Source organism: Microtus pennsylvanicus, chromosome 19, assembly GCF_037038515.1.
Source record: "Microtus pennsylvanicus isolate mMicPen1 chromosome 19, mMicPen1.hap1, whole genome shotgun sequence".
In the NCBI taxonomy this organism is placed as follows: Eukaryota; Metazoa; Chordata; class Mammalia; order Rodentia; family Cricetidae; genus Microtus; species Microtus pennsylvanicus.
Genome location: NC_134597.1, coordinates 22,856,408 through 22,867,204, shown reverse-complemented (window position 1 = coordinate 22,867,204; position 10,797 = coordinate 22,856,408). Strand labels below are relative to the sequence as shown.

The 10,797-nt window shown below is 47.9% G+C and overlaps 1 protein-coding gene across 2 annotated transcripts; it reads right to left on the bottom strand.

Annotated features, from left to right (window-relative positions):
- Nucleotides 1–1,082: 1,082 nt before the first annotated feature.
- On the bottom strand, nt 1,083–10,512 carry Garin1a (golgi associated RAB2 interactor 1A). Of its 2 annotated transcripts, none has more exons than XM_075953697.1 (5): nt 10,360–10,512; nt 7,478–7,659; nt 5,070–5,319; nt 3,691–3,809; nt 1,083–1,272 (listed from the first exon to the last, which is right to left on the bottom strand). In XM_075953697.1, exons 1-5 carry the CDS (start codon nt 10,510–10,512, stop codon nt 1,083–1,085), a joined length of 894 nt encoding a protein of 297 aa, XP_075809812.1. The 2 variants fall into 2 exon arrangements, with proteins under 2 accessions (XP_075809812.1, XP_075809811.1); XM_075953696.1 differs by having other exon boundaries at nt 7,478–7,687; nt 10,361–10,512.
- Between the last annotated feature and the right edge of the window lie 285 nt (nt 10,513–10,797).

Genomic DNA, 10,797 nt, shown 5'->3' with positions numbered 1-10,797 from the left:
ACCATCTGTAGCTGTAAACTAAGTCTCTGTTGTTCTATTTACCCACAAAGACTTGGAAGTCAGATGTCGGAGTGAAAAACCTGCTAGATCAGAGAAATAACCAGCAGACCTTCCTTTTCGGCCAGAGACACATCTCTTCCCTTGTCCTAGAACCAAAAGGAAGCTCAAACTCTCCTCCCTGCCCTTTTCTTCTAGTGCATCCTCTTTATCCGAAGTGCGGGCCTCTCTAAGGCTAATTTCTGTCGGCTAGCTGCTGGTTCTGCCCCCTGATTCAAGGTAAATTTTTCTGGAGGGCCACAGTGTAATCTAAATACCCTACAACACGTATTGGCTATTATGGTAGTATATGCCGGGTAAATATTCCTAATTGTCTAGGAAGTAGGAGCAGTTTTGATCATTGCCGACACAATTAGGAATATGTGCTCAGAAACCCGCAAGATACAAGGTCCCCCAGCTTGCTTTCTCCAGGTTCCAGAAGAGGACAGTCAAGGCAGTTAGAACTCCTTTGCTAGGGAGTCACCACTACCCTTCCCAGAAACCACATCTCCATTAGTAACCCTTGTTCACGGCCAGGGGCGTGCCGTTGGGCTTTTGCCCTCATAGGGAGTTGAGAGAGATGAATCCTCAGTTTCTTTCTTGAAATGAGGTCATCTCCTAGCTGGCAGTCATCATCCCAGGGTTTCTGCATACCAAAGTCCTGCCTCTGGGTCCCGCTATCTCTTTGACAATGGAAGTTAGAGCGCTCCTCAGAGACCGGTTCCTTTGCGCTGGATAGCTCCAGTTGGTCTAGATGCTTTGGACTTGGCAGGCCAGCGCTTACTTCGCATTTATTTTTCTGAATAGTGAGCGGTGGTTTCCAGCCAGCCCTGAGCCAGCTGCCCAGATGCTTCCGTCCCAGTCCCCTCCCCATCCCCCGCCAAAACACAACCTACAACAACAAGGACTCCATTGGAGGTTTATTGGTGGAAGTAGAGGAGCGTCTTGGCATAAGCACCATCTCATCTCTCCCGTGGTTACTTGGCCCACTGTGGGAAGCAGCATTATACGAGGCAGGGCTGGCCGACACGCGTTCTGGTTAGGTGTTAGGGTCCCAAAAAGTTCTCTCCTAAGGAGCTGGCTACAGGAACCTGCAGGAAGCTCTCGTTTGGGTTCTCTTGTTCCCAGAGGCTGTGGGTCAAGGTAGCTCTCATGGGCATATTAACTGAAGATGCCACCAGTGGGGGGGTCTTGCAGCTGCTGGAGCTGTTGATTTCTATGGTAGTCTCAGTGGATCTGTGAGAGTCCAGAGAGTCCCAGGTCATAGAAGACAACAGAAAGGAAAGAAAACAGTGTTAGACTCCACTTAAGGGCTGGAACAAACACCTCAGCAGTAAAGAGCACTTGCTACACTTTCAGAGGACTTAAGTTTGGTTCCTAGTATCTGTATGGCATCTTACAATTGTCTATAGCTCCAGTTCTAGGGAGTCTGATGTCCTCTTCTGGTCCCCACAGGCTCTACAGGCAAAACACTCTACAGGCAAAACACCCATACACATAAAAAAAAATCTGCTTAAATAAACTGTTTTTTAAAGGATGGAGAGAGATTCAGTAGTTAAGAGCACATACTTCTCTACCAGAGGTCAGCCCGTGTTACACAATAAGACTTTGTCCAAGGCTGGGCGGTGGTGGCGCACGCCTTTAATCCCAGCACTTGGAAGGCAGAGACAGGCAGATCTCTGTGAGTTCGAGGCCAGCCTGGTCTACAAGAGCTAGTTCCAGGACAGGCTCCAAAGCCACAGAGAAACCCTGTCTCGAAAAACCAAAAAAAAAAAAAAAAAAAAAAAGACTTTGTTCAAGAAAAAAGAAAATAAATAAAAACAAACTATGCAGGGCCTGGTGGGGCACAACTTTAATTCCAGTACTGAAGAGGCGGAGGTAAGCAGATCTTTGTGAGTTCAAAGCTAACCTGGTCTACATAGTGAGTCCCAAGCTACCCAAGAGCTAAACAGTGAGACGCTGTCTCAAAAACAAACCAACAAACAAAAATCCAAAACAATACAGAGGTGTGCTAATACACTCTGGTAATCCTGCACTTGGAAAGTAAAAGCAGGAGGGGTCAGTAGTTCAAGATCATCTGTCTTAGAACAAAACTGAAACAAAAACTCCAAACAACAAAATAACACAAGAAAGCTCCTAAAAGGAAAAATCAGTTTAAATCATGGGGAAATGGAAAGAGAAGTTGATGACCCTGCCTTGGAAAAATAATGAATTTTTTTTATTATTTTATGTGTATGGGGGGGGGTTGTTTTCATGTATGTCTGTGCACCACTTGTGTGCCCGGTACCTGAGGAGGCCAGAAAAGTATGTTAGGTCCCTTGAACCTAGACTTATAGACAGTTGTGAGCTACCACATGGTTGTTGGGAATTAAGCCTGAATTCTCTGGAAGAGCAGCCAGTGCTCTGAACCAATGAGCCATCACGTCGGCTCCAAAGAAAGAAAAATTTTGGGGCTGGAGAGATGGCTCAGTGGTTGGGAGCATTGCCTGCTCTTCCAGAGGTCCTGGGTTCAATTCCCAGCAACCACATGGTGGTTCACAACCATCTGTAAGGAGGTCTGGTGCCCTCTTCTGGCCTTCAGGCATACACACAGACAGAATATTGTATACATAATAAATAAATAAACAAATATTTAAAAAAAAAAGAAAGAAAAATTTTTTGGAGGCCAAGGCAGGAGGATTACAGCAACTTCAACTCTATTCAGAGCTGTAGAGTGAAACCCTGAGTCAAACAAGCAAACAAGACCAAGGGACCAGGACTGGGGATGTAGCTCCGTGGGTTGTCTTTGACTGGTATACGTGAAGCCCTGGGTTCGAACCCTAGCACTTGGGATGTGGAGGCAGGAGGATCAGGAGTTTGAGGTCACCCTTGGCTATATAGTGAGTCTGAGGCCATCGGGGCAATAAGAAGCTCATGGGGGAGGGGAGGGGAGAGTGGAGGAGGAGAAGAGAGGAGTGGGACCAGGTTGAGGGCATCAAGAAGGTAGTCTAAGGTACCAGACATTTTAACTTCCAAAGTGAGGCTGGTTTTGCAATCTGAAAGAACCAGATTTTCTTTTCTAAAAGGGCACCGTGTTCTGTAGGGACTGTCCAGAAAAGAAGCTTTTAAAGCCATGCAACAAAAAAACTCCTCCCAGTGGGGGAAAAAAATCACAAATTAAAAAACAAAACAAATTATGTGTTGATGGCAGCGTATGAGTTATATTTGAGTTATATTTGCCCTGCACGTGGGGGTTCAATCTGTGGCTGCTTGTAAGGGAATTAGTTGAAACTTGGAGCTAGGAGGAGTCTTTGGTCACTGCCCATTTTACACCAGAGGTAGAGAGGACAAAGGAGAGGCTCTCCCAAGGGGCCTTTGGGATTAGTGAGTCAGTAGCTAACTGACTCATTTACTAACTCACATTTCTTGGAATTAATTTACCCATTTTTTCACTTCTGTTGTGTATCTGCCATTTGAAAACAGTGGAGTTTATCTGTAGAATGAACATTCAGATGCCTGGGTGCCACAGAACCTGCTTTCAAGCACAAGCTTGGGGACAAAGTTGTGTGGCTGACTAGCATAAAAAGAACTAGAGCTGGCTGGACAGAGAGTGGCATAGGCATCATGAATCTAGGCTAGGGCGAGGGAGACTGGAGCTAACAACACAGGACTCACCTGTCTCCCGTGAGCTGGTGTCTTTTTGAGAGCCCTAACAGACTGCCGCTGTTCCGCTCAGCCGCCAGCAGCATGACGGTTTCACTGGGCTGGGAGGATGCTGGCACGCTGCTTTCAGGCTGTGTGGGGAAATTCAAGTCAGAGGGTCCTGCTGCTGTGGGAGCATCCACGCTCTTCCTGGCAGGGCCTTGAAGGAGTCTGTGTGATTGACTTCAGTTTCAGGCCTATAAGCATTAATTCACAGTATTGCCAGGCCAGTGATGGAGGCCTCTGGAAACAGCACACTTTCTCTGGTGTGCTGTGGAGGCTACGCTCTCCAGAGGGCACGGAGTGGACCTTAGAGCAGCTGATCTAGGGTGAATATCAAAACACCAAAACACACACCTTTGTGAAACAGCTTTAAGATCTCACATTGGGAGCAATCATCTGCCAGACTGCACAGACTGCACCGGCGCTTCTTCACTGGGCAGGTCCCGGAAGTCCTCACACCCCAAGGGAGCTTAGTGTAGTGGTGTGTATGTGCAATCCTAGCAACTCAGGAGGCTAAGACAGGAGGCTAGCCGTAAGTGTGAGGGCAACCTGGGCTATACTGTGAATTCCAGCCCAGCCTAAGCTATAGAGGGAGACCTGTGCCAACAATAGCACACACACACTAAATAGGTAAATGATGAGAAAATACAAAAAGGCAATAGCTCGGGGGTAGAGCAAGCGAGACACTTGTCTAGCATTGAGTACGTGGGAGGCCCTGCATCTACCTACAACAGGAGGAGAAGCTGTGGGAGCTGAGGCAGGAAGATTTTGAGTTTGAAGCCAGCCTGGGCTATGTAGCGGGATCCCATCTTTACAAAAATGCAGAAAGAATAAGTCTATCAAGACACATGTAATTATGTTCATATTTACTGAAAAGTAACTTTCATAGTAAGAGTCATTCAGATGTAGTCCACCGTGATCAGGAAATGGTGTCTAAATGAGGGGAAGGGCCCGTGAGAGGATAGAATGTTTTAAAATGTCGACGGCATTGCATTCAGTAACATACATTCTTGTCCCTAAGATCCACGGGGATGGTTCCAGGATCTACCATCCAGTATCCAAATCCACTTTACTCAAGTTCGTTATTCCAAAGATGGAGCTTTGGCACGTGCCTCACATAACACAACGCCATGCAAGTAGCTGCTCTCCTGTATTGTTCGGGGAAGCACGGCAAGGGCACAATATTTTCTCCTGAGTATTTCTGACCCAAGGTGTGGAGTGGGTTCGTGGATGGGGGACCTGCCAAGTGTCCATTTGCATGTGTGAGCATTCTGTGTGCAGGAGTAGGTACATGGAAACACGCCTCTCTGTTTCCTTCCCTGCAGACGCTGTGGGGCGCCCCCACTTACTGTTGTTTCGATGGAGGGGTTGGGTATCTTGGGCACCAGGCAGTGAGTGAACTGGATCCTGGGGTCTTTGGTGGTGATAGACAGACCTTTCTGCAAAATTTTCACCAAGCGGATCCAGAACTGAAACACGGCCTGTGGATGTTTCTCGTGGAGCCTCAGGTAGTAGATCTTCTCCGTCACTGTCCTAACCCGAAGGATGCGCTTGGTGTAATCATAGATCTGTAGCTCCACATACTTCAGGGGAAGGATCCTGGGCATGATCAGGAAGTTTGTGTGTCAGCACCTCCCGCGCTGCCTGGAGGGCGCTGGCAGTATATAGCTCTTGCGCTGAGGGTGGGGACTGACTCCCCTCTGATCATTTGCATGCTCTCTGTCCCTTAGGAAAGACTCTGCATAACAGTGAGTGTACGTCTAAATCCCGCCACCTGGGAATTGAGGGCCTGAGCTACGGGACTTGGTCTCAAAAAAATATTAAATAAAAATAATCTGCCCACATCCGCCACCACTACTGTTACTGGTGCATACTGTCTCAGTTCTCATTAAACCCTTTCATGAGGGAAAGATAAACGTCAATAAGTATGCATTGGTAACAGAGGCTTGGAGAAGTTTGGTGAGTGAAGAAAGAGGTGACTCAGAGGATTGAAAAAAAAAGGTTTTGATGTGCAAGCATCGAGGACTGAATTTGAATCCCCAGCACTCATGTTTAAAAGAAAAAAAATGCAGACATTGTCGTGTGGGCCCTATCACCTCAGGACTAGATGCCAAAAGAGGTGGATCCTGAGAGGTCACTGCCAGCCAGCCTAGCCAAGCCAGTGAGCCACAGCTTCAGCGAGAGACCACCTCATGGGAGTACAGCAGAATATGACAGAGCAGGACATGTCCTCTGGCCTTGCACTCTGATACAAACATAAACATGCTTGTATCTATCCATCACACACATATGCACATACACGCATGCATGCACACACACATATGTACACACACACATATGCACACACACATATGAACGCACACACGCGCACACACACATGTACGCACACACACATATGCACACACACATATGCACACACACGCATATGCACACACACACATGCATGCATGCATGTATACGCACAGTGACTTGGGCACAGTGGTCACCCTTGCACTTCGGAGGCTAAGGCAGGAGGATTAGACATTTAAAGTCACCCTCAGCTACCCAGTGTGAGGCAAGCATTAACTACAGGAGACCATGTCTCAAAAAAACAAAACCCGAATTAAAAATCTCAAGATTTGTTTACACTGAAATCTTCGTAAGAGGAAAATAGAACAAAGATTTCTTATTCTAAGCCTTTCCCTCCATCTTTGATTCCTGGAATCAAACAAGTGAGAAAGGTGAATGTCTCATATATATTGAGGTTTTATTGAGGTTTTATGTTTCTCTGTTCTTTTCTGTGATCCCCTGTCCTCATCTCCCAAGTTCTGGGATGAAAGGTTTGGATCACTGTGCTCAGGTTATTCAGTGCTGGGGGTCAAACCTAGGGCTCTGTGTGTGCCAAGCATACACTCTGCCAACTGAACTATGGTTTTCCTTTTTCTTTTCTTTAAGGTTTAGTTGTGTGTGTGTGAACGCCACATATTTGTAGGTATCCTGCAGGGGGTTGTAAGCTATCTGACATAGCTGCTGGGAACTGAACTCAGGACTTCAGGAAGAGCAGCAAGCCCCTTATCCACTGAGTCCTCTCTCCCTATGCCCACCCACCCTTTTCTGAGACAGGCTCACCATTCTGGGATTTGTGAGATCTTTTTTTCAACCTCAATATCTCATAGCCCTATTTGATTTGAATATCTCTATCTTTGGGCTGACAAGATGGCTCTGAGGCTAAAGGTGCTGGTTATTAACTCTAATGACATGAGATCAATCCCCAAAACCCACATAGCAGGAGAGAAGCAGCTCCTAAAAGTTACATACACACACACACACACACACAAACACACACACACACACACACACACACACACACACACAGAGAGAGAGAGAGAGAGAGAGAGAGAGAGAGGCTGGCACTCTTCAACTTCTAGGACAACCTGGTCTATATCATGAGTTCTAGGCAAGCCAGAGTTACATAGGGAGACCCCATCTAAAACAAACAAACAAAAACAAAAAACAAAAATCCCTGAAAAATAAAATAAAATGAAGCCAAGCTCCTCAGACACTCAGCTGGAAACAAGAGCTGTGCTGCTCCCCTGATCTGCAGCTCTGCACTTGTTGCAAAAAACCACTAAGTAAACAAGCATCACATCAACAGGTGGGTGAACTCTGCAGAGCTTATAAAGAGCACTGCCTTTTCTTCTGATCTGAAGCCCACCCGCACAGTATACATATGCCTGCCAATCGTCCCACAGCCCCGTCCCCTCTCTCCAGCCTTTACCTGCTGAGAGTGATGACAGGGGCACCAGGTGTGCTAGAGGTGGAAAACGGCCCATGAGGCCAGGTGACGTTGGCCATTAGGAGGACGTTGGGGAGTGGCAAGGAGGGCACAGAAGAGGTTACCCCGATGATCATAGTGGCAGATTTTTCATAGGCATCCATCCAGTTTCCTTGCTTAGTGACCTGGAAACCAAGCCCAGACACACGGGTCAAAAAGAGAGAGAGCAGACAAGGAGACAAGGGGTGGAAGAACACAGATACCAGACAGGGCCACTTTGGCTTGGTGAGCTAGACGGTTACCTGCCACCGGTCCCTTTCGTAGGTCTCCCCAGACACAGTCTGTGGACAACAACAACCCTGTGTAGTACTGCTTTGGGTAGAGAAACACATCTAACTGAAAAGATACACTTGGGAATTGAGGCAGGAGAATCAGCACTTCAAGGTCCTTGGTTTCACGTGGAGTTAGAAAGCAACCTGGGGGTACATGAGACCCTGTCTCAAAACAACAAACAGAAAGATGTTTAGTAAGAAAAAAAAGCTGAGTGGCATTGGGTCAAAGAAACCAGCACAGCTTCCTTCCTTCCTTCCTTCCTTCCTTCCTTCCTTCCTTCCTTCCTTCCTTCCTTCCTTCCTTCCTTCCTTCCTTTGTGGTTTTTTGAGACAGGGTTTCTCTGTGTAGCTCTAGCTGTCCTGGAACTAGCTTTGTAGACCAGGCTGGCCTCGAACTCACGGAGATGGCCTGTCTCTGCCTCCCAAGTACTGGGATTAAAGGCATGCGCCACCACCACTGGGCTAGCACAGCTTTCTAATGACCTGTAAGGGAAGAAAGTTCTACAGGAGAAAGACAGTAGAGTGGGAAAGCCCCAGGAAGCTCAAGTGGAGGAGGCTGGAGAACTTCCCTCAGACAAGAGAGGGCAGCTTATTGCAGGGCCTCAAACATCAGAAGAACTTCCTCTGCTTCCCATAATACATGGGGGCGGGGGCAGGGCTGGGGCAGTGAACCTCCTGCACAGGGGCATTGGCTCGGCTCGCCCTAGAAGTGCACAGAAACTGTGACCATTAAGGAGCCATCGGTAACGTGGAGACACCTGTGTGTCCAAGACCAGCGGCCTTCTCCCAGTGTTCTAGCCAGCTCTGGCAACTCTACACCCCACGTGGGAACTGGAGACGAAGAGAAACCCCAAGGAAAGCGGAAATTTGATTCCTACCAGCCTAAGTAATGCTTCAAGAAAAAGGAATTCAGGCCAGGCAGTAGTGCCACGTGCCTTCAATCCCAGCACTCAGGAGGTGGGACAGGTGGATTCTCTGTGAGTTCAAGGCCAGCCTGGTCTATAGAGCAAGTTCCAGGACAGCCAGGGCTACACAGAGGAACCCTGTCTCAAAACAAAACAAAACAAAACAAACAAACAAAAACTAAACAAAACTGATTTTAAAGAGAGAAAAAGAAGTGACATCTCTGAGAGCCCATGCTATGAATAGAATCTGCAGTCCTCACAGAACAGAGGACAGTACCCACTGAGAGTAAGTGCCAATAAATGCTGGAAACCAGTCCTGCTTTGGGGGGGCCATAGGGCGCAGTGAGGACAGAGGAGAGAGGAAGAAGTGGATCCGACTGAGGAGTGAATCGTTCTAAGTAAAGGCAGGGCTCTCTTGGGTCACGTCGAGGCCATTCAGAGACTCTCAAGAGTGCCAATATTAGATCATATAGAGCAAAGTAGGAGGACAAGTCCTCTGCCAAGACACCACACAAACAGGGATGACCAGGAACTGCAACGGTCTGGATCCCACATTCCTGCTCTCTCACCCAAGTCGTGTTAGCTCGTCTCCCAGGAATACAGGTGTCCGCCTGGGGCAGCTCAGGAAAACGGGGTACCGGGAACCCTGAACGTAGTTTTCCCAAACTGGGACCAGGGTGGGAAGTAGCTCATTGCTGTGAGTCTCACATTTAATTACTAGACCCTCCTGGAAAGGTTCCCACCATCTTCCCTACGGCTCCCTGACTCGTTCCGTGGGTCCTGACACGGCAGGACTAGGCAGCCTTGATTCTGCCTAGTCTCTCCACCTTAACTTGGGAACTTCCAAGTCCCTCTGCCTGGTCATTTCCTTACCAGAACCTCAGCAATACCCACAAAGAGTGGCTGTGGGACCCCTGTTGTCTGGCACACCGTTTTCAACCGCCAAAGTCCAGAGAGAATGCCCTGGGTGTCTGTAATCATGCATTGCTGGTCCAAAGGGTCTTGGATAGAGCTTGCTTAGACAGTTACCGCTGATCATGGTTGAATGGAGCTCCTTGTACATCATGAGGGCTAAAAAAAAACCCAGCTGGACCACGAGGAGTGTTTACCGCTCTTACAGAGCATGTGGAGCTCAGTTCCCAGCATCCCAATCATGTGGTTTACAATCACCCGCAACTCCAGCTCCAGGGAATCTGATGCCCTCTTCTGGCCTCCCAGGGTACTGCACTCATGTGTACAGATAGACACAATTTTATATATATATATATATATATATATATATATATATATATATATATATATATCAAACCCTTTGAAAAAGATGCTTAAGTTGAGCTTTAATCCCAGCACTCAGGAGGCAGAGGCTAGAGGATCTCTATGCATTTGAGGCCAGCCTGGTCTTCATAGTTCCAGGCCAGCCAAGGCTACACAGTAAGACGTGTCTCTTATGACAAATGAACAGCAGAAAACCCAAAGCAAACAAACAACCTTCTTTCTTGTACCAAACCACTACTTAACTCTTTGCAGGACGTCTGCAGGGAGTTCCTCACACTGCAGGCACAAAGGGAGGTGATCTTGGGACCTAGACCCTCTGGTTCCCTCTGGCCTCCCCTACCCTCAGGACTCATCCCTAGGATGCAGGAGGTACCTGGATGAAGGTGCTTTCAAACACCACTGAGTCAGAGAACAAGTTGAATTCTGGAGAATGAATGAGTTGACAGAGAAGGCCATCTTCTACTCCAAGTTCCACTCCAGGGCCCGGGTCTCTGACCGCAGGAGGGAGGCCCCTAATTTTATTCATTGGTTCTTAAAAAGAATGGGCTGGGGAACATCTCTGGGGCTCCACACAGACCCAGCCCAACTCCAAGGTGTTGTTGGGACCACTGCTCCCCCCCACCTCCCCAGCTCCAGGCCCCCGCTTGCTTATGGTTGATCATGTCCACCAGAGCTGGGAGGGCCTGTCAGCTCACAATGGCAGCAATGACATCAGGGCATGCGATGGCTAACAACAGGGAAGAGAGAGGAGGACGCCTAGGACTGTGCACTGACTGCAAACCAGAAGAAAAGTCCCAGATTCTAAACATTC